At 42.4% G+C, this 24,318-nt stretch overlaps 1 protein-coding gene across 1 annotated transcript in view; it reads right to left on the bottom strand.

The window, feature by feature from the left end:
* Window positions 1-24,318, bottom strand: part of LOC121003106 (canalicular multispecific organic anion transporter 1-like) — a 198,950-nt gene that overhangs the window by 5,361 nt on the left and 169,271 nt on the right. The window contains exons 20-29 of the mRNA XM_040434685.1: window positions 18,144-18,267; window positions 17,917-18,034; window positions 15,752-15,971; window positions 15,336-15,490; window positions 14,810-14,965; window positions 14,162-14,361; window positions 13,678-13,804; window positions 11,832-11,933; window positions 10,831-10,974; window positions 9,099-9,257 (exon numbers count right to left, since the gene is read on the bottom strand). Coding sequence (XP_040290619.1) covers window positions 9,099-9,257; window positions 10,831-10,974; window positions 11,832-11,933; window positions 13,678-13,804; window positions 14,162-14,361; window positions 14,810-14,965; window positions 15,336-15,490; window positions 15,752-15,971; window positions 17,917-18,034; window positions 18,144-18,267 — 1,505 coding nt within the window. The remainder of the gene's footprint in view (window positions 1-9,098; window positions 9,258-10,830; window positions 10,975-11,831; window positions 11,934-13,677; window positions 13,805-14,161; window positions 14,362-14,809; window positions 14,966-15,335; window positions 15,491-15,751; window positions 15,972-17,916; window positions 18,035-18,143; window positions 18,268-24,318) is intronic.

Raw genomic sequence — 24,318 nt, 5'->3', positions numbered from 1 at the left:
TTTGTGTGTCTATGTATATAATGTAGACACAGATAGTACTGTCTCCTTGTGTGTCAATGTATATAATGTAGACACAGATAGTACTGTCTCCTTGTGTGTCCATGTATATAATGTAGACACAGATAGTACTGTCTCCTTGTGTGTCGATGTATATAATGTAGACACATATAGTACTGTCTCCTTGTGTGTCGATGTATATAATGTAGACACAGATAGTACTGTCTCCTTGTGTGTCGATGTATATAATGTAGACACAGATAGTACTGTCTCCATGTGTGTCCATGTATATAATGTAGACATAGATAGTACTGTCTCCATGTGTGTCCATGTATATAATGTAGACATAGATAGTACTGTCTCCATGTGTGTCCATGTATATAATGTAGACACAGATAGTACTGTCTCCATGTGTGTCCATGTATATAATGTAGACACAGATAGTACTGTCTCCTTGTCTCTCCCTGTAAATACATTAGGCACACATAGTGTTGCCTCCTTGTAAATTATGAAAACACACATAGCCTCCCTTTAAACGATGGAGACGCTGACAGCACCACCTCTCTGCTTCTCCATGTAATTAATCTAATAGCTGCAGGGAGATTCCTCCATTATTAACCACCTCAGCCCCCATAGCTTAAACACCCTGAAAGACCAGGCCACTTTTTACACTTCTGACCTACACTACTTTCACCGTTTATTGCTCGGTCATGCAACTTACCACCCAAATGAATTTTACCTCCTTTTCTTCTCACTAATAGAGCTTTCATTTGGTGGTATTTCATTGCTGCTGACATTTTTACTTTTTTTGTTATAAATCGAAATTTAACGATTTTTTTGCAAAAAAATGACATTTTTCACTTTCAGTTGTAAAATTTTGCAAAAAAAACAACATCCATATATAAATTTTGCTCTAAATTTATTGTTCTACATGTCTTTGATAAAAAAAAAATGTTTGGGTAAAAAAAAAAAATGGTTTGGGTAAAAGTTATAGCGTTTACAAACTATGGTACAAAAATGTGAATTTCCGCTTTTTGAAGCAGCTCTGACTTTCTGAGCACCTGTCATGTTTCCTGAGGTTCTACAATGCCCAGACAGTACAAACACCCCACAAATGACCCCACTTCTGAAAGTAGACACCCTAAGGTATTCGCTGATGGGCATAGTGAGTTCATAGAACTTTTTATTTTTTGTCACAAGTTAGCGGAAAATGATGATTTTTTTATTTTTTTTTTCTTACAAAGTCTCATATTCCACTAACTTGTGACAAAAAATAAAAACTTCCATGAACTCACTATGCCCATCAGCGAATACCTTGGGGTGTCTTCTTTCCAAAATGGGGTCACTTGTGGGGTAGTTATACTGCCCTGGCATTCTAGGGGCCCAAATGTGTGGTAAGGAGTTTGAAATCAAATTCTGTAAAAAATGACCAGTGAAATCCGAAAGGTGCTCTTTAGAATGTGGGCCCCTTTGCCCACCTAGGCTGCAAAAAAGTGTCACACATGTGGTATCTCCATATTCAGGAGAAGTTGGGGAATGTGTTTTGGGGTGTCATTTTACATATACCCATGCTATGTGAGATAAATATCTTGGTCAAATGCCAACTTTGTATAAAAAAATGGGAAAAGTTGTCTTTTGCCAAGATATTTCTCTCACCCAGCATGGGTATATGTAAAATGACACCCCAAAACACATTCCCCAACTTCTCCTGAATACGGAGATACCACATGTGTGACACTTTTTTGCAGCCTAGGTGGGCAAAGGGGCCCATATTCCAAAGAGCACCTTTCGGATTTCACAGGTCATTTTTTACAGAATTTGATTTCAAACTCCTTACCACACATTTGGGCCCCTAGAATGCCAGGGCAGTATAACTACCCCACAAGTGACCCCATTTTGGAAAGAAGACACCCCAAGGTATTCGCTGATGGGCATAGTGAGTTCATGGAAGTTTTTATTTTTTGTCACAAGTTAGTGGAATATGAGACTTTGTAAGAAAAAAAAAATAAAAAATCATCATTTTCCACTAACTTGTGACAAAAAATAAAAAATTATATGAACTCGCTATGCCCAACAGCGAATACCTTGGGGTGTCTTCTTTCCAAAATGGGGTCACTTGTGGGGTAGTTATACTGCCCTGGCATTCTAGGGGCCCAAATGTGTGGTAAGTAGGTAAATGACCTGTGAAATCCGAAAGGTGCTCTTTGGAATGTGGGCCCCTTTGCCCACCTAGGCTGCAAAAAAGTGTCACACATGTGGTATCTCCGTATTCAGGAGAAGTTGGGGAATGTGTTTTTGGGTGTCATTTTACATATACCCATGCTGGGTGAGAGAAATATCTTGGCAAAAGACAACTTTTCCCATTTTTTTATACAAAGTTGGCATTTGACCAAGATATTTATCTCACCCAGCATGGGTATATGTAAAATGACACCCCAAAACACATTCCCCAACTTCTCCTGAATACGGAGATACCACATGTGTGACACTTTTTTGCAGCCTAGGTGGGCAAAGGTGCCCAAATTCCTTTTAGGAGGGCATTTTTAGACATTTGGATACCAGACTTCTTCTCACGCTTTGGGGCCCCTAAAATGCCAGGGCAGTATAAATACCCCACATGTGACCCCATTTTGGAAAGAAGACACCCCAAGGTATTCAATGAGGGGCATGGCGAGTTCATAGAAAAAAAAAATTTTGGCACAAGTTAGCGGAAATTGATTTTTTTGATTTTTTTCTCACAAAGTCTCCCTTTCCGCTAACTTGGGACAAAAATTTCAATCTTTCATGGACTCAATATGCCCCTCAGCGAATACCTTGGGGTGTCTTCTTTCCAAAATGGTGTTATTTGTGGGGTGTTTGTACTGCCCTGGCATTTGAGGGTCTCCGCAATCATTACATGTATGGCCAGCATTAGGAGTTTCTGCTATTCTCCTTATATTGAGCATACAGGTAATGAGAGGTTTTTTTTCCGTTCAGCCTCTGGGCTGAAAGAAAAAAATGAACGGCACAGATTTCTTCATTCGCATCGATCAATGTGGATGAAAAAATCTCTGCCAAAAAAAGAAAAAGGAGGGGAAAGGCGTCTGCCAGGACATAGGAGCTCCGCCCTACATCCATACCCACTTAGCTCGTATGCCCTGGCAAACCAGATTTCTCCATTCACATCAATCGATGTGGATGAATAAATCATTGCCGGGATTTTTTTTTTTATATATACAAAGTGTGTGCCAAAGTATATGAACACCGCCACCTCCTCAGCTCATATGCCTCGGCAAACGTATCTTTTACTGCAGAGGAGAAATCTTGTCTTGCAGCGCCGCATACACCGACTTGCGTGTAATCTGACAGCAGCGCAATGCTTCTGTCAGAATGCACATCAGTGCTGCAGCTAGTCGATCGGTTGGTCCACCTGGAAGGTAAAAAAAACAAAACAAAAAAGAAAAAACCAGGCCGCAACGCAATAAATTTATTAACTTTTGAACAGAACATATAAACTTTTTTTAACTTTTTTAACTGAACGTTAACTTTTTTACTTACCGGTATTTTTTTTTTTGTTTAGTTTTTTTTACCTTTATAGAACAAACCTCTCCTTCCCCATGGGACAATGTGCAAAGCGCAAATTGCCCAAAGATGTGGCGAAGTACGTTATGCACTTTATCCCAGGTGAAAGGAGAGGTTTGCAGCAGCTGTGAGTAAAAGGGCCCTAATAGCCCTGTGTGCCTGTCCTGGTGAGATGCGATCCCTATGCTAGGTGTACCTGTGTGTGGTACTTCCGGAAACACTCTCCATAGCATAGGGCAGGGTGGTCAGGACAGTCAGGACAGAAATAGCAGGTGTCACGCCTTATTCCACTCCTGCTACAGACACGACATCTTTTTCGGGGTGACGGTTGGGTTGAGGTACCAGGAACGACACTGGGGAAATGTCGCTCGTGTAGACGGCTAACTACACTGGTGGATGGGGCCACGGAACCTCCTGGATAAAGGAGGTTCTCGATGATCTCTTCCTGGAATTTGAGGAAGGATCGTGTTCTCCCAGCCTTACTGTAGAGAACAAAACTATTATACAGCGCCAATTGAATTAAATATACAGACACCTACTTATACCAGCGTCTGGTGCGTCGGGAAACTAAATACGGAGAAAACATCTGGTCATTGAAGTCCACCCCTCCCATGAGCGCATTATAGTCGTGGACACAGAGGGGCTTTTCAATGACACGGGTTGCTCGCTCAATTTGTATTGTCGTGTCTGCGTGAATGGAGGAGAGCATGTAAACGTCACGCTTGTCTCTCCATTTCACCGCGAGCAGTTCTTCGTTACACAAGGCAGCCCTCTCCCCCCTTGCAAGACGGGTGGTTACAAGCCGTTGGGGGAAGCCCACGCGACTAGTTCGCGCGGTGCCACAGGCGCAAATCCGTTCTAGAAACAAATGCCTAAAGAGGGCCACACTTGTGTAGAAATTGTCCACATAAAGATGGTACCCCTTGCCGAATAAGGGTGACACCAAGTCCCAGACTGTCTTCCCACTGCTCCCCAGGTAGTCAGGGCAACCGACCGGCTCCAGGGTCTGATCTTTTCCCTCATAGATCCGAAATTTGTGGGTATAGCCTGTGGCCCTTTCACAGAGCTTATACAATTTGACCCCATACCGGGCACGCTTGCTTGGGATGTATTGTTTGAAGCCAAGGCGCCCGGTAAAATGTATTAGGGACTCGTCTACGCAGATGTTTTGCTCGGGGGTATACAAATCTTCAAATTTCTGCTTGAAGTGGTCTATGAGGGGCCGAATTTTGTGGAGCCGGTCAAAAGCTGGGTGGCCTCTGGGACGGGAGGTGGTGTTGTCGCTAAAATGCAGGAAACGGAGGATGGCCTCAAATCGTGCCCTGGACATAGCAGCAGAGAACATGGGCATGTGATGAATCGGGTTCGTGGACCAATATGACCGCAATTCATGCTTTTTTGTCAGGTCCATGTTGAGGAGAAGGCCCAAAAAAAATTTAATTTCGGAAACTTGGACTGGTTTCCACCGGAAAGGCTGGGCATAAAAGCTTCCCGAGTTGGCGGATATAAATTGTGTGGCATACCGGTTTGTCTCTGCCACGACTAAGTCCAAGAGCTCCGCAGTCAAGAACAGCTCAAAAAATCCCAGGGCCGAACCGATTTGAGCCGTCTCAACCCGAACTCCAGACTGGGCGGTGAAAGGGGGAACTACAGGTGCGGCTGAAGTTGGGGACTGCCAATCAGGGTTTGCCAGCACCTCAGGGACTCTAGGGGGTCTACGGGCCTGTCTGTGCGGTGGCTGCGACGAGGTAACTACTGCACGTGCCACCGTACCAGCTTCAACTGCCCTTCTGGTGCTCGCCACGTCACCATGTTGTACGGCAGTGCTGGTACTAGGTCCAGGGAGGGCTGCGCTGCTGGTGTATGCCTCACCACGTGATCCGGCAGCGACAGCCCCACTCTGCTGCTCTTGAAGCGGATCCTGCACAACCTGTGGTCTAGCGACACGGGGCCGGGTACGCCTGGTGCTGTCAGGGACCTCCACCTCCTCGTCCGAACTTTAGGTCAGAGAGCCACTGCTTTCTACAGGTTCATATTCTGACCCGCTAGATTCGTCAGATGAGGGTTCCCATTCCTCATCCGACTGGGTCAGAATCCTGTAGGCCTCTTCAGAAGAATACCCCCTGTTTGACATTTTGGACTACTAAATTTAGGGGTATTCCCTGAGACTACCCAAGAAAAAAAGCAAGCCTGTCTTACAAAGGGGAGGCTAGCGAAGTACCGGAGGCCGCTGCGGTTGATAAAAAATATCAAAACAGATTTTTTTATCGCCGCAGTGCGTGTAAAATGAATGTGCAGTGATCAAAAAAATATATATTTTTTGTCACTGCGGTGGGGCGGGCGTGGGTGAACGCACGTGTGGGCGACCGATCAGGCCTGATCGGGCAAACACTGCGTTTTGGGTGGAGGGCGAGCTAAGGTGACACTAATACAATTATAGATCTGACCGTGATCAGTTTTGATACTATAAAAGTACAAATGCTGATTAGCGATACGCTAGAAACAGCGAATAAGTGACTGCGGTGCGGTGGGCTGGGCGCTAACTCACGCTAAACTACCTAACCAAGGGGCCTAAACTATCCCTAAAACCTAACAGTCAATACCAGTGGAAAAAAAAAAGTGACCGTTTACACTGATCACTTTTTTTCCTTTCACTAGTGATTGACAGGGGCGATCAAAGGGGTGATCAAAGTTTTAATTGGGGTGCAGGGGGGTGATCTGGGGCTACAGTGAAGTGTTTGGTGTACTCACAGTGATGTCTGCTTCTCTGCTGGATCCAACCGACGAAAAGGACCAGCAGAGGAGCAGAGAAGCCATATAACAGATCATATTTACTAATATGATCTGTTATATAACTTGTGATTGGATTTTTTGAAAATCGCCAGCCTGCCAGCCAATGATCGTTGCTGGCAGGCTGGTGATGAACTTCTTCTTATATGTACTGATGCTTTTTCCATTTCTTAAGTTACTTTATCAGATTTCTTATTCTGTCTTGTGTCTTGTCTTTGCTTTATGTCACATTTCTTGATAATGAACTGACAGGCAGATTTATTTTCATGGTGCTCTTTGATACAACTCAGAGCTGCTCTGCACATTCATTGTATGCAGTGGATTGACAGCAGAAGATCTGTTCAGTTTTTAAAGGGTAGCTGTCGTATTTTTTTATTTGCTAGGCATGTACACCTGAGTTAGTCTGTCAATGATTGTCAAAAGATCAGTAATTACCTTATAATAACAGCTTTCATTAATGTCCTCTGTCTCTTTCCACTGCTCCCTTAAAAGACAGTTGCTATGGCTTGTCTGTCTCTGGCTAAGAAGACAGGAAGACAGAGGGGCGGTCCTTCACACTGCATGCCTGCATTAGGCTTCAGAGTGAGGAGGCGTGTCTCTCAGTAATCCAGTCTGATTGGCTGGCAGGGAGCTGCTGGCTACAGCAAGTGTGTATGGGAAGTGAGGGAAAGCAGTTTTGGCCTCAGAGAACTGGCACAGGAGCCATCTTGAGAAGGTCCTCATATTGTAAATGTTTAAACAGTCGTAACTAAGGGAAAAATGCAAGGAAAACAGTGGTATGTGAAGAAACTAAAGACTGCTTTATGCATAATGCTGCTGCAGCAGTAGCATATGCAAACTTTTTTTTTAAATGAAAACATGAGTTACCCTTTAAGGGCAGAGAAAGTGAACGATTCTGGGCATTTATACTCATACATGTTCATATAGCAGATTAGATATGTAGAAGAATTTGATGTCATCCCTCCACGCACAGTTGAGGGTCACTTATTTTTCCTGTTAAGAAAACAAGGTGACTACTATTGTTGGGTGAGCCGCTATTGTGTCCACATCACAGTGGACTCCTTTTTCTGGCATCTTAATAGTTTCCAGCTCACAGATTTCAAATACTTCATGTGAGTGATGTAATCCTTATATATTAGATATCCACATGCTGTTAAGCCACCTGTGAAATTAAATTTTACAAGCTAAGTCTTGCCAGGAAACCTCAAACATCAAGAAAGTGGAGGAAAGCAAATGTAATTTTTCGCTGAGTAAACAGTCGCTGCTCACTATGGCTTTACATGTGTAACTGCAGCCACCTAGTGTTAGTTCTGATAAGTGCGATCTAAAGAAACACACAGCGACTTTATACACGCAGCTATGGACAGACCTAGTCATTTGGGGTGTGGGATCTGCTGATGATTTAGGGTACGGCCACACAGCGATTTTGGGCATAGCAGTGTAGCAGGGCTGCCACAGAAATGAATCAGGTCACAGTGCAGCTCGCAAGTAGGCTGCAACGGCAACATCCCAATCTCAAAAGAATTCAGCAGTTCGATTTTTTTCCAATACATGTGTCGCAGCACACCCCATTCATTCCTATGGCAGCCTTCTACACTGCAAAACTTGGGCCCACCATCCACTTAATGTGCACTAATGTACATGCAAAATCTGTAAAATGGTCCCCGTCTACCATATGACATTTGTAATACTGGTGTCTTTATGTAGCATCGGGTGCCCCATCAGACACCAGGGCCTGGGTGCAGCAGTCACCTATGCACAGCTTTGCCCCAGTCTGGAGAAGTCAGGGTTAATAAGTCAGCCATGTCAGATTTTTTTCATTATTTACTCTATAGAAAATCAGTTTCTAAGGACATTAATGGTGATAACTAACATTACATGTCTATAGCGTGTTCACCCTTGAACACCATTTTTTATTTTTATTTAAACCAATCCATTATTATGTGTTGATGGATTTCATATTAAATCTTTAAAGTGGTCAGAGCCCTTTTTGCTGAGACAAATATACAAATTTGTCGCTTAGACAGAATTAAAGCGATTGTTCCATCTGGGACATTTATGGTAAATAAACATTTATGGGACATTTATGGTAAATAAACAGGATATGTCATAATTGTCTGATAGGTGCTGATCCCAGGAACCTGCTCCTGTCTCAAGAACAGGGCCCCAAAGTGAACAGAAAGCACATCATGCATGCGCGGCTACCCCTCCAATCACTGCTATGGGATTTGTGAAAATAGCCAAACCAGTGCTCGGCAATTCTGGTCCCACAGCAGCGAATGAAGGGTGGGTACGTATGCACAGCTTGCTCTCCATTTACTTCAGGCCCTGTTTTTGAGATGGGAGAGAATCCCAGAGGTGGAAACCACACTTGCTGGACACTTACGGCATATCATGTTAATATGCCATTAATGTTCCAAATTGGGATAACCTCTTTAAAATGAGAAAATTATGTTTGCCTACAACCACCACTAGAGGGAGCTTTCTACTGTTTAGACACTTAGGTCTATATAAACACAATGTGCAGAAAGCATGTAAGCTCCCCCTTGTGGTGATTACAGGAAGACATCATTTTAAATTTAAAGGGGATTAACAGGATCATGAAGAAATGGGCCAAGGGGAAGGAGGGGTGTACTGCCTCAGCCATGAGACCAATCACAGTTTTACCACTGAGACCAGTGACTATGTGATTAAACTTATTACATATGAAAGCTAGCCTTCTAGTCAGCCATAAATGATGGGTGAATTACCTGAGGAATTATAGTTAGTTTGTTGCGCAGATCATGGAGGCCAATGGTGGAGATGTCCAGACCATCAATGATTATCTTCCCCCCTGCTGCCTCGATGATCCGGAAGAGGCAATTCGTAAGGGAAGATTTTCCAGCTCCCATCTTTCCAACTATTCCAACCTGAGGGACAGATCAACAGTTATATGCAGTCACATGGAGTGTTCAGTTACAGATGAGGGATGAGTGTTTCATTTAACTCATTACTGATCCCGATCAGGACCTGCATTTCTGCTGACTGCTGCTAGCATCCATCAACACCCTGTCAGCAGCCACCATACAATGCATTTAGCTGATCATGCACTGATCGAGCTGCACTGAATTCTGGGAGATTATGTTTGCATTACAGCATAGTGGCCGCACTTTCCACAGTCCAACTCGCCAGAGCAGGAATATACAGGGGCGGACGGTGAACTTTAAGTATATTATATTACATAGTAGTTTATCATCTCCTTACATACATCCTTCAATGGAGGACCTCCATAATATGGAGTCCATATACAGACCCTGAAAAAAATAAAATAAAAGTGGCCCCATGGTGTAGGTGGGTCCATACTGACAGAAGACCAACACAAGGTGAATACAGGACAGAAGAAGTAGGTGGGCCCAGCAATATCATAGTGCAGCACAAAATACCAAACCAGCAGAACCAAATACCACTAGGCAGCACAAAATACCGCCATTGAATACAATGGCCATAATTCAAAACCACAAGAAGTCAGTATCTGAGCGCTTTGAAAAATGGTGAAAAGTGAACCACCATTGTAATATTTCCTTCCTAATTTCCTATATAACACCTTTTGGGATACAAAGTGCACATATTGTCACCACAGTAAACATTGTAGAGCGGTGAACCTGAATATTAACCTTTTAGCAGTAATTTAGAACATTAACCCTTTTAGCTGTGAACCACTGGGTTACTGCACCTCCAGTGCAGAGTACGTATTACCACTAGTGCCTGTGGTGAGGAGAGTATTTTTTTGGGATCTATCGCTCTTGTAGCCAGCTAATCAAATCTCTCTCTCATATCCATTTCGTATCTATCTATCAATCTATGGATTAAAAGCAAACAAGAACTACAAGTTGCAGCATGTTACTTTCTGCACAAAGACATTCTGGGAAAAGTAGAATCCAGCTATGGGATACTCTGAATCAATGCACTAGGCAGAGTGACCTATAGCTGGATTCTGCATTGTCCTGAATTTTGTAGGACAAAAGCACAGAAGACAAGACTGGTAGTGTCAGTCCTGCTTGATAGAAGCCACCTTGTCGCTGGTAGATGGGCCCGACATTCTTGATCAAAAATATGTGCAAAGAGCTTTAAATATTGATATAGTAAGTACAGCAGAAATGCAGTTTACATTTTTTCATGTTTTCAATGTTTGCATGTGTATTTGCGCATAAAGCAGTATGCTGATACTTGTAGTCCTTCTTTGTTTTTGCACTGCAGCCATGGTAGCATGCACCTGAACTCCCCTTATACATAGCTTTGAGTGGCTGGTCTAACTGTCTTTTGCATTATCTATGGACCCATCCATCTATCTGTCTATGGACCCATCCCCATATCCATCTATGGATCCATCCCCATATCCATCTATGGATCTATCCACCAACCTATGGATCTATCCACCAATCTATGGATCTATCCACCAATCTATGGATCTATACATCCATCGATCATACAGTCTCGTATTACCTTTTCCATACTGTTAACAGTGCATGAAACCCCATGTAGAACAAGGTCTAATTCAGATCGGTAACGGGCCTTGTAGTCCACAAACTGCACAACGCCTCTATCTGGCCAGTTCTGTGGGGGGCGCTTCTGATTCGTCCACTCTGCCTGATAGATGAACATAGCAAAGAACACTGAGTTTATACAATGATATATACAGTATATGTATAAAATATTTACTTTCTACATGTACAATACACTGAACTATATGGGAGTCCATCACGCTGGGGCTGCAGGGGGGAGGGCTGAAGCCAGAAAGCTCGGCAAAGTGTCTGACATACTGACGTCAGAACTCCTCCCTGCTCAGGGCAATGTTGCCGAGGGCCCGCTCAGAGTTAGCTGTGGGTGGGAGCACCGCCAGACAGGACGTGTCACAGTGCCGGCCACCAAATTGCCAGTCCGGCCCTGCCTGCCTGCCTATAACCGGGCCCTGTGCACATGCCCACAGAGAGGTCTCTGAGTGCCCCATTTTGCATGCGTGCCATAGGTTTGTCACCACAGACCTATATCAAAACCCCTGCATAAACCTAAACATGACCCGTAAACAATAATTACTGTATACAGGACGTCTAGCAAATATATCAAACCAACATAAGCTATTCAATTTCTGTTTAGAATTATCTAGTTATATAATGAATAACTGTTATGGCTCCACAGGTTTTCTAAACTCCGGTGTCAATCAGACCAGAGACTTCTACCTAGTTTACAGCCTATATCTATAGTATTACCAGGAAGGACATGGAGTATAGATTCTCAGTGTCATCCGTGAGGGAGGTAGCAGCTAACGTCTCCTCATACATGCTAATTTCAACAGAAATCAATATAGAAACAGTCTGTGACATAACTTCATAAAAAGAGAAGTATGACATGGGATTTTTATGACAAATAAGACTTAAAGGTAATCTATGTGATAAACTGACTTTATCCTTAGGTCTATGGCGTTGGCCGACGCCCTCAGAACTTACTTCGTTCTCTACTTTAACGTACTCATCCACACGCTCAACTGCAACAATATTGGTCTCCAGCTCTGATGTTATCCGCACCAACCAGTCCAGTGTCTGTGTAATCTGTACAATAAGAAATTAAAATATAATATAAAATGATCTGATGATCAACGGTCGCAGGAGCCCTCCTCAACTATATTACCGTCCTCATGAAGGTGATACAGTTGAATAATGTGGCTGAGGCCGCAGTAGTTTTTGCTGTCCTGCAGTATTTGGTTCTGCTGGAGCGTAAATCTGTGCTGCACAAAGAAAATGCAGGTCCTGCCTACTTCTGTTGTCCTCATCTACTTGTTTCGGCCCATCTTCTGTCAATTTGGACCCACCTACAACATGGGGCCACTTTTATTCTTTTTTCTAGGGCCAATTTAAGTTCCAAATCTGCCCCTGCATGGAAACACTGGAGAACCAACGAGTAGAACTAGTCCAAAGTTCATGACATACAGTACAGACCAAAAGTTTGGACACACCTTCTCATTCAAAGAGTTTTCTTTATTTTCATGACTATGAAAATTGTAGATTCACACTGAAGGCATCAAAACTATGAATTAACACATGTGGAATTATATACATAACAAACAAGTGTGAAACAACAGAAAATATGTCATATTCTAGGTTCTTCAAAGTAGCCACCTTTTGCTTTGATTACTGCTTTGCACACTCTTGGCATTCTCTTGATGAGCTTCAAGAGGTAGTCCCCTGAAATGGTTTTCACTTCACAGGTGTGCCCTGTCAGGTTTAATAAGTGGGATTTCTTGCCTTATAAATGGGGTTGGGACCATCAGTTGTGTTGAGGAGAAGTCAGGTGGATACACAGCTGATAGTCCTACTGAATAGACTGTTAGAATTTGTATTATGGCAAGAAAAAAGCAGCTAAGTAAAGAAAAACGAGTGGCCATCATTAATTTAAGAAATGAAGGTCAGTCAGTCAGCCGAAAAATTGGGAAAACTTTGAAAGTAAGGGCTATTTGACCATGAAGGAGAGTGATGGGGTGCTGCGCCAGATGACCTGGCCTCCACAATCACCGGACCTGAACCCAATCGAGATGGTTTGGGGTGAGCTGGACCGCAGAGTGAAGGCAAAAGGGCCAACAAGTGCTAAGCATCTCTGGGAACTCCTTCAAGACTGTTGGAAGACCATTTCAGGGGACTACCTCTTGAAGCTCATCAAGAGAATGCCAAGAGTGTGCAAAGCAGTAATCAAAGCAAAAGGTGGCTACTTTGAAGAACCTAGAATATGACATATTTTCAGTTGTTTCACACTTGTTTGTTATGTATATAATTCCACATGTGTTAATTCATAGTTTTGATGCCTTCATAGTCATGAAAATAAAGAAAACTCTTTAAATGAGAAGGTGTGTCCAAACTTTTGGTCTGTACTGTACTTCTCCTCAACTAATGAAGCACATTAAAAGGACTTGGATGGATTGATGTGTTGGTGTAAATCAGAAAAAAAATAGGGAACACACTATTGTTTACTTCTATGGGTCCTCCTGTAGCCAATGAATACTTCAGATACAAGGATATTTAAAGGGTTTCTGCTTTGAACAATCTCTACTCAGTTCCTTGTCAAAAGGTTGATTACGGAAACTGTCCCTGTTGGGACCTCTAGCAATCAGAGGTAATCAGTGGGGAAAACTGGAAGTGCTTAGTTTCCCTGCAGCGACACCACTGGGAAAGTCAATCATTACAATGCAGTAATGCAGGACAGGTCCTCCAGAGGCTTAGATGCTCTTTGTAACAGTTATCCATTCTAGGGTTTCGAAAAAGCACAACTCATTTATCGTATTTCTGGTTCACATTGACTCACATTGAAAGCTGTGGAAATGGATAGTCCAACAGTCCCACTGTCCACCGTGCCACGGCCTAACACAGCGAATAGAGCAGCAAAGAACACTGTCAGGTTCCCAACAAATTCAAGTCGAATGGCCAGCCACCTGCAGACACATCACATAAGGAGATTACTAGAGATTACTCCAGATTACCTACTCACTTGCCTTATAAATTTCTTAAGGTCCCTTTACACGGGACGATACAGCAGCAGATAGTCAGGAAGGAATCATGCTATCGTTGTGTATGCCATCGCTCGTCCCCATACACAGCACAATCTGCTGCGGGCAAACGATAATTTTTGTGAACGCACAAATGATCTATTACTCGAATGAGCATTTTGCTCGTTCATCAGGAAAATCGCTGGTACATTTACCCCACCAGATAATTGCTATGAAGCGTTTTTATGAATGCTCGTTAGCGAATATCTACGGAATTTTCAGCCCGTGTAAAGGGCCCTTTACCTGTTGGACACAACCCAGGAGTAAACACTCTTCTGGTTGATATTTAGGGTGTCTTCATTCTGCTGGATGAATCTCTGTTGATGTCCATAAGCTCGGATGACTGACAGACCAGAGACTGTCTCCCCAAAGTGAGAGTAGATGGGTGACCTGGTGACTGAATCCAGACGTCTCAGCTGACGTGAGGTGGCAACATAAAACCTCTACAGGTACAATGACAATAAATTATTGTTATAATAAAAAGACATTTACAGGATTATGGGTCTTTAAGGGAACATGTAATCTATAAGAGAAATCTAGGAGGGGTAGGAGCATGACACAGTGATTTTTAGAACATCAAAGACATAATCCCTGTGTTACTTTGTAAGTTTGGGGATTATTTTATAGACTTGAACACTTATTGCCCTGAAAAGGAAACTTTAGACTCCTCGGATGTTGTGTCCTTTAGCTAGCCATTTTCCCAATAGATTTTGTAGGTGTTTTGCACTCCATTGGTGGCTTTTCTTGAGGTCCAGACACTTTAACTAGCCCTTTAAGGAATGTAATAGAAAAAAATAAACATGGGGAATATAATGGTACTGGATGCCCTGGGAGAACTGTGAAAGTAGGACATTACCCTATGGAAGATGAGGAAAGGAAACAGATGCTTACCTGGACTAAATAATACACAATGGCCAGTGGTATGATGACAGCGGCAAAGATTGGTGTTGCAAAGGAGATCATAAACAGGATGCCTATTACTCCAAAGATGCAGGCAACCCAGTTCCGGAACGACATGGGGATGGTTTCATCTACATTGTAGATGTCCTGGAAGCAAACAACAACATATTGTCCTATTTACATCACTATAGATAACCCATCATGGTGGCCAGCAGCAACTGGACAATGTGGTCAAGCGACATCATTATGGACAACATGTTGTCCAGCCAGAGTCTAAAAACAGGAGCAAATGGAGAAAGATACAGAATTTCACAGATAGGTATTGAGCAGTGTTTCTTACTATTTTATGTGGTGGAGCGTCTAGGTGTTTGACTATTCAGGAAACTCAATGTCTTGTTACTTCACCTTTACAAGGATTCTTACAAAGATAATTTTATCTTAATATGCTAACATTCCTGTCCCAAACCTGTGAGCTTTAGATTAGTAAAAACATTAAATGAGACTAAAAGGAACTGACCTTGGCAAACCTGTTGACAATGCGTCCAGTTGGAGTGGTGTCAAAGAACTGCATAGGAACGTGCAGGATATTTAGAAGTAATTGTGAATGGAGGAGCCGTGATGCACGTACTGTACCGACAGCAACCAGAAAAGCACCGAGGAACACAAAAATACCTAAAAAAAATTACATATAGAACCCATTAGTACCTCCATAGCATGTAATAATGCCACACAATAGTGGAATATGGATCAGAGACAGCCTCTCTCAGAAAGGATCCAATTAACAGCTGAAGGACATCACACCCAGTCAGACATTTCCCCTGTAGCAGCCATAAAGATGAATGGCTGTCATGTATTACATAGATGGCTCAATTGTTGCTTGATAATCTTTTTTTCTTGGTTTTATAAATAAAATACATAACAAAACAAAGTTACCTTGTGCCACCCCCAGGGCTGCATACACCCCGACCCGCATGTCTCTCTGTGAAGTTGGATAGCTCTGATTAAAATAAGTCACAGCGTCCGACGTCCAGTCATTGATCCAAATGTTCTGTCCGACAAAGGACACGGTCTGTAAAAAGTAGCTCGCCAATACCAAGGAAGAGTAAACCCATCCAACTGCACGAAGGTACTTCAGATACAGAGAGAACTTCACCTGCAAAAAAAGATACAATGGATGAGATTGATCAAAATAGAACAGGGAGGGATAAGGAGAAGTCATCCACAGCAACCACTTCTAGATCTGATTTTATTTTTCAACATGAAAGCAGAATCCAGATCGGTTGTACGAGTAACTGTTCCACTTTTCTTTTGCCCGACTTTTCTCTAAATCTCACCTTGATGTTATTGTCATAATGTATAAATCTTCATTGTCTAGTATGAGCCTTATCTTAAAGGAGTTGTTGAGGATTTTGATACTGAAGACCTATTCTTGCTGGGCCCCTGCCGATTTGATATTGATGGCCTATCTTTAAAACATCAAAGTCCTGGACAACCCCTTTAAAAATCTGAAAAACAGATCTGTCAGGTACCTGGCAGAGCAGACAAGTTTGCCACAAATGCTGCCAGCAACTGCCACTAGGAAGAGTTAGCTAGATCTATTTCTATTATTTCCATTGCGTTCAATAGAAGTACAAGTGCACAGCATGAGCAGTGAGCTCCCCCTGGTGGTGGATGCAGGCAGCCAGAATACTTTCATTGAATTCGGTGGCAAACCACTGAGCAGCATTCTGTTATCAGTAGTGTTTATCGGGGGCTGCACTGCTTAAATATTATGCGTGGTACTGTTTATAGGGGTACTCTCTTGGCAGTTGATGACAGAAGGTTAGCAGATACACTGGCTGTTGTTGTAGAGACTAGTGATGAGCGGCAGGGGTCATATTCAAATTTGTGATATTTTGCATATATTTTGTAGAATATTTGTTGAATATTCGTGAATTCGAATATTCGTTATATTCTACATTTTTATTTTTTACTCGAAAATCGGCAAGGTAATGATCGCGTAATATGCGAATTTCTACGCGATCAATACAGGCGTGAGTCAAAAACTAATATATAGAACTATAGAATATAGTGCTATATATTCGTTTTTAGAATATTCATAATTTTTTCCATCTGAACACATGATTCCTCCCTGCTTCTTGCTTGTAGGTCAATGAGTCATTGGTCCACAAGCAACTTAAAGGGATTCTGTCACCTCTTTTTACCCTATAGAGATGCGGACATGAACGGCTAGATCGCCGCTAGCATGTCCGCAATATACCTGTCCCATATCTGTGAGTGGTTTTATTCAGTTTAAAAAATGATTTTATATATATATGTAAATCAGCCTGGTAAGGAGCCCAAGGGGCTGTACGCATGCACAGTGCCGGCATAAGTTCCTTCCCTGTGCTGGCATCAGCCTCAGGGAAGGAACTGCGCATGCGCGAGCTTGTGCATCGCGAGATTACGCGATCTGACTTTGTGAGCAAGGAGGAGATTCGTGTATACAGGCGGTGCTGGGCTCCTTCACAGGGGGGCGTGGCTGGTCTCCAGAACGGTTAGTACAGCCCCTTGGGCTCCTTACCAGGCTGATTTACATATATATAAAATCATTTTTACACTGAATAAAACCACTCAGAGATATGGGACAGGTACATTATTCCTCCCTGCTTCTTGCTTGTGGGGCAATGAGTCATTGGCCCAGAAGCAACTTAAGCAGGGAGGAATCATGACTTCAGATGGAAAAAATTATGAATATTCTAAAATACGAATATATAGCACTATATTGAATATAGTGCTATATAAATTAGTTTTTTAGAATATTCGTCATTTTTTCCCATCTGAAGTCATGATTCCTCCCTGCTTAAGTTGCTTCTGGGCCAATGACTCATTGGCCCACAAGCAAGAAGCAGGGAGGAATCATGTGTTCAGATGGAAAAAATGAAGAATATTCGATATAACGAATATATAGCACTAAATTCTAAATATTTGTAAATTCTCGAAGTGGCGATTCGAGATAAAAATTCGCTATTCGAATATTCGTGCTCAATACTAGTGGAGACATGACCTGTTACTATGGGTGCTGCCTGAGAATGATTGCAGTACATTTGTATTTGTACCTTTCCAGTCTCCACTGTCTCCTTTTTAATCAGCTTTTGTCCTTTTGCAATTGTCTTCTCATCTTCTCCCTTGTTCTTTGCTACTTCCTTCAGTGACCTCCTTAAACTGCCATTCATACTGAATCACATAGTTGCAGGTAGAGAAGAAATCATAAATTACAGATTAGATGGCGTGCATAATCTATGCCATAATGTAAATTACAAATCCATAAATCAGTCAGACTCACCTGCTAAGCTTCCTCCTGTGTAGACTGTTTTCTCTCTTAAGTGTCATTGTCACAATGTCTTCTGCTACTTCGGGGGCTTGTTCTACGGGATCTTCCCCATCATCTTCATCTGTATTGAGTAGTACTTCAAGAAAGAAAAAGAGAAAATCAGATGAAGACTCAAAACCATACAACAGTTTGTTGACCTTATGGAGTCAACTACTCAACCACCACCAGTGAGATGTATGGCATCAATTATGGAGCGTTTGAAGGACCAAGCAAGGAAAATTTTTCATCAACTCAGTAAATAATCATATACTAAATTATTTTAAATTTTAGGTTTCAACTCTCGCAACATATACAACTGAAATTATACACTTAAAAAGGGGCATTCCTCCTATTCAGAGGAGGGGGATAACCATCAGATCGGTGGGGGTACTACCACTGGGACTGCCACCGATCACAAGAACAGGGGCCCTGTACCCTCTACAGGCCCCCTGCTGCTCCCCTGAAATGACTGGAGCGGCTAGTTGCACATGTCAACTCCATTAATGTCTATAGGTGTCCTGGAGATAGCCGAGTACATCGCTCCACTATCTCCAGAACTCACATAAAAATGTATGGAACAGCCGCTCCGGTCATTTCAGGGGAGCAGAAGGGGGCCTGCAGAGGGTATGGGGCCCCCGTTCCCTTGATTAATGGGGTTCCCAGATGTAGGATCCCCACTGATCTGATAGTTATGTCAGATATATTGAGCAGAAAAGGAATCAATATTATCAAAGCCTCTATACAGATTACATTTAAAGATGGGTATATGGACATTCCGGTAGCCATCTTGTCTGTTTTCTGAAAGGGAAGTGTGAGTTCAAGCTTTCTCAAGACAGAGAATCACTGACTAAAAAGTTAAGAATGCTTGCTTAAACAATTCCCAGGTCGTAAATTGAATGGGGGAGGTAAAGATGTACCATAAAACATGCAGGCCCCTGCAAAACCATGGACTAATTATTATTATTATTAATTATTAAAGCGCCATTCATTCCATAGCGCGGTACATATGAGAAGAGGTGCACATACATAATACAGACAATTGCACTAATCATAAACAAAACGAGTTACAGACTGGTACAGAAGGAGAGAGGGCCCTGCCCGTGAGGGCTTACAATCTACATGGTATGGGAGAAGGACACAGTAGGTGCGGGTGAAGTTGGTCATGGCGGTATAGAGGCAGCAGGGTCACGGGTTGTAGGCTTGTCTGAAGAAGTGGGTTTTTAGGTTTCTTTTGAAGGATTCCACTGTAGGTGAGAGTCTGATATGTTGGGGTAGTGAGTTCCAGAGTATGGGGGATGCACGGGAGAAATCTTGGAGTCGATTGTGTGAAGAGGTAATAAGAGGAGAGAAGGAGGTCTTGTGAGGATCGGAGAGTGCGTGTGGGGGTGTATCGGGAAATTAGCTCAGAGATGTAGGGAGGGGACAGGTTGTGGACGGCCTTTTATGTATTTGTTAGTACTTTGAACTGAATTCGCTGGGCAATGGGGAGCCAGTGAAGGGATTGGCAGAGGGGAGAGGCAGAGGAGTAATAGGGTGAGAGGTGGATTAGTCGGGCAACAGAGTTGAGGATAGATTGGAGGGGTGCGAGAGTGCTAGATGGAAGGCCACAGAGGAGAGTGTTGCAGTAGTCTAGGCGGGAGATGATGAGAGCATGCACAAGCATTTTCGCAGATTCAAAGTTACGGAAAGCACGGATGCGGGAGAGGTTTTTGAGTTGGAGGCAGCAGGTGGTGGAAAGGGATTGGATGTGCGGTCGGAAGGAAAGGGCAGACTAATGTGCTAAAGTTTTTTTTCCCATCCCAATTAATAGAAGGGGATACATTTTATATTCATTGTATGGAGTATATAGCTATAAAGGGATTGTATTGTGCATTATATATTTTATCCTACATGTTATGTTCTAAGAAACTGAAATCAATTAGAATTCATTATTGGTAATTAAAATATATTCCTGGTATATAGAATTAGGTGAGGTTACATAGAACCATAGTGCCCCCTTGTGGTAAAGTTAAGGTAAGAAAAAGGGGATGATATAATACAAAATGATGTCATAGTCCCGTGGAAGACCAAGTCAAGCCCCTTTTCAGGAAAGAGATAAAAGATAGTATGAGGGGACACAGGGGGAGGCCATTACATCAGATCGATCCATCCATCAGATGAATCCAGGAAAGCCACAACAAGACGACAAAGCCACATAAGAGAGAGGAGAGATCAGAAGGAAAATAGAACCTTGAATCTTGAATTTGAACATTGACGCTGGTTTCTTCCAGACAGATTCTCTGGTATAGTATACATTTTTGTATGTATATTAGGCAACTGATTGCCATATACACATATACATATTTATTCAAACAGACCATATTGTTCTTTGTAGGATCTAGATTGATTTGAGATAATTGTACCTGCAGCATCAATTGAGTCTTTTCAATCTAGGGAGATTAATCTCTATACAATTGATATATATACACAATTGTGTGATCTCCAGAGAACCGATTATAGTTCTAGTCATATAGTCTAATTGAATTGATATATATTACATCAGATGGTGAAAGCCTAACTTTACTTTGAATCAGGAAAATCTGTTCGCTGTGAGAAATCAAGTGTCAATCTTAAATTTTCTTTTGTGTCTGTTATTACTAAAATACCAGTTTGATTATATCTACATCCTATAGGCTATTTTGTCTTATTGATTGCATATACTGTATTTTTCGCCTCATAAAAAGCACTTTCTTTCCCCCAAAAGTGGGGGGAAAATGGCACTGTCACCGGGCCCCCCACATAGCGGTATTCATATGTAAAGTGTAGGCAATCCATATGTAAAGTGTAGGCAATCCATATGTAAAATATAGCAATCCTCTGCGGTAGCGCAATCCACCTAGTACTAACTATGAAACTCCCTTACTAGCAGGCAGGCTGGCAGGTCACTCACTTCGTCACGTGCATGCTCCACCTGCTTCATTAATAAAGTGGGAGGAGCATGTGCGTGACGAAGTGAGTGACCGGCCAGCCTGTCTGTTAGTACGGGAGTTTCATAGTGAGTACTAGGTGGATTGCGCTACCGCAGAGTATTGCTATACATGGATTGCCTACACTTTACATATGAATATTGCTATGTGCAGGGCCCGGTGTAATAGAGTACAGTGACTGCACCGGGCCCCACCGCGATTTCCACACCATTTGCCGGCCTCCACCCCCTGTATTGGGGGTCACTATTTACACAGGGACACTGTTATGGAGTGGGAGTCTGTGAATGACACATATATAGCATAAGATGCTATATATGTGTCATCCACAGATCCCCCCATAGCAGTGTCATCCACAGATCCCCCCATAACAGTGCCATCCACAGATCCCCTATAACAGTGCCATCTACAGATCCCCCATAACAGTGCCATCCACAGATCCTCCATAACAGTGCCATCCACAGATCCCCCATAACAGTGCCATCCACAGATCCCCCATAACAGTGCCATCCACAGATCCCCCATAACAGTGCCATCCACAGACCACCATTAGATCAAACCCCACTAAAAGCACACCTTTTGGTTTAAATTTTTTTTTTTCTTATTTTCCTCCTCAAAAACCTAGGTGCGTCTCGATTATTCTTTAATTGCCACCAATTTTCTATCATATTATATTTTATTTTATTTTTTATTATTGCACTGAAATATTATTAATAAATATATATACAGTACAGACCAAAAGTTTGGACACACCTCATTCAAAGAGTTTTCTTTATTTTCATGACTATGAAGGCATCAAAACTATGAATTAACACATGTAAAATTATATACATAACAAACAAGTGTGAAACAACTGAAAATATGTCATATTCTAGGTTCTTCAAAGTAGCCACCTTTTTGCTTTGATTACTGCTTTGCACACTCTTGGCATTCTCTTGATGAGCTTCAAGAGGTAGTCCCTGAAATGGTCTTCCAACAGTCTTGAAGGAGTTCCCAGAGATGCTTAGCACTTGTTGGCCCTTTTGCCTTCACTTTGCGGTCCAGCTCACCCCAAACCATCTCGATTGGGTTCAGGTCCGGTGACTGTGGAGGCCAGGTCATCTGGCGCAGCACCCCATCACTCTCCTTCATGGTCAAATAGCCCTTACTTTCAAAGTTTTCCCAATTTTTCGGCTGACTGACTGACCTTCATTTCTTAAAGTAATGATGGCCACTTGTTTTTCTTTACTTAGCTGCTTTTTTCTTGCCATAATACAAATTCTAACAGTCTATTCAGTAGGACTATCAGCTGTGTATCCACCTGACTTCTCCTCAACGCAACTGATGGTCCCAACCCCATTTATAAGGCAAGAAATCCCACTTATTAAACCTGGCAGGGCACACCTGTGAAGTGAAAACCATTTCAGGGGACTACCTCTTGAAGCTGATCAAGAGAATGCCAAGAGTGTGCAAAGCAGTAATCAAAGCAAAAGGTGGCTACTTTGAAGAACCTAGAATATGACATATTTTCAGTTGTTTCACACTTGTTTGTTATGTATATAATTCCACATGTGTTAATTCATAGTTTTGATGCCTTCAGTGTGAATCTACAATTTTCATAGTCATGAAAATAAAGAAAACTCTTTGAATGAGGTGTGTCCAAACTTTTGGTCTGTACTGTATATATTTTGTATACAACTGTCTTCCTTTTGTCTTCAACTTAGCACAAATCACGAGCACTTGTTAACTTTTTATATGTGGAAAATAAGTTGGAATCTCCTCGATTATAGATCCTAACTTGTTTACATAAATAAATTAAACTGTTTATCAGAGCAGTACAAACATTCTGATAGTTATCCCCTATCCTGTGGATATGGGGTAACTTTTACCTATCAGAATACACCATTAAACCAAAGAATAGTAAGGTATAAATAATCCTGGCTCAGTGTGGTATATAAATTGCATATAATAATGCGAATGCTTAAAGAGGACCTGTCACCGCTCCTGACATGCCTGTTTTAATAGCTTCATGCATTCCATATGTAATAACAATTCTAGAGCATCTATTTAATGGCTCTATGGTGTGCCATTCCTTTATCATACTGCGTGCAGAATTATTAGGCAAATGATTATTTTGACCACATCATCCTCTTTATGCATGTTGTCTTACTCCAAGCTGTATAGGCTCGAAAGCCTACTACCAATTAAGCATATTAGGTGATGTGCATCTCTGTAATGAGAAGGGGTGTGGTCTAATGACATCAACACCCTATATTAGGTGTGCATAATTATTAGGCAACTTCCTTTCCTTTGGCAAAATGGGTCAAAAGAAGGACTTGACAGGCTCAGAAAAGTCAAAAATAGTGAGATATCTTGCAGAGGGATGCAGCACTCTTAAAATTGCAAAGCTTCTGAAGCGTGATCATCGAACAATCAAGCGTTTCATTCAAAATAGTCAACAGGGTCGCAAGAAGCGTGTGGAAAAACCAAGGCGCAAAATAACTGCCCATGAACTGAGAAAAGTCAAGCGTGCAGCTGCCAAGATGCCACTTGCCACCAGTTTGGCCATATTTCAGAGCTGCAACATCACTGGAGTGCCCAAAAGCACAAGGTGTGCAATACTCAGAGACATGGCCAAGGTAAGAAAGGCTGAAAGATGACCACCACTGAACAAGACACACAAGCTGAAACGTCAAGACTGGGCCAAGAAATATCTCAAGACTGATTTTTCTAAGGTTTTATGGACTGATGAAATGAGAGTGAGTCTTGATGGGCCAGATGGATAGGCCCGTGGCTGGATTGGTAAAGGGCAGAGAGCTCCAGTCCGACTCAGACGCCAGCAAGGTGGAGGTGGAGTACTGGTTTGGGCTAGTATCATCAAAGATGAGCTTGTGGGGCCTTTTCGGGTTGAGGATGGAGTCAAGCTCAACTCCCAGTCCTACTGCCAGTTTCTGGAAGACACCTTCTTCAAGCAGTGGTACAGGAAGAAGTCTGCATCCTTCAAGAAAAACATGATTTTCATGCAGGACAATGCTCCATCACACGCGTCCAAGTACTCCACAGCGTGGCTGGCAAGAAAGGGTATAAAAGAAGAAAATCTAATGACATGGCCTCCTTGTTCACCTGATCTGAACCCCATTGAGAACCTGTGGTCCATCATCAAATGTGAGATTTACAAGGAGGGAAAACAGTACACCTCTCTGAAC

The sequence above is a fragment of the Bufo bufo genome, chromosome 6 (assembly GCF_905171765.1).
Source record: "Bufo bufo chromosome 6, aBufBuf1.1, whole genome shotgun sequence".
NCBI lineage: Eukaryota > Metazoa > Chordata > Amphibia > Anura > Bufonidae > Bufo > Bufo bufo.
This window is presented reverse-complemented; position numbering and strand designations above follow the sequence as displayed.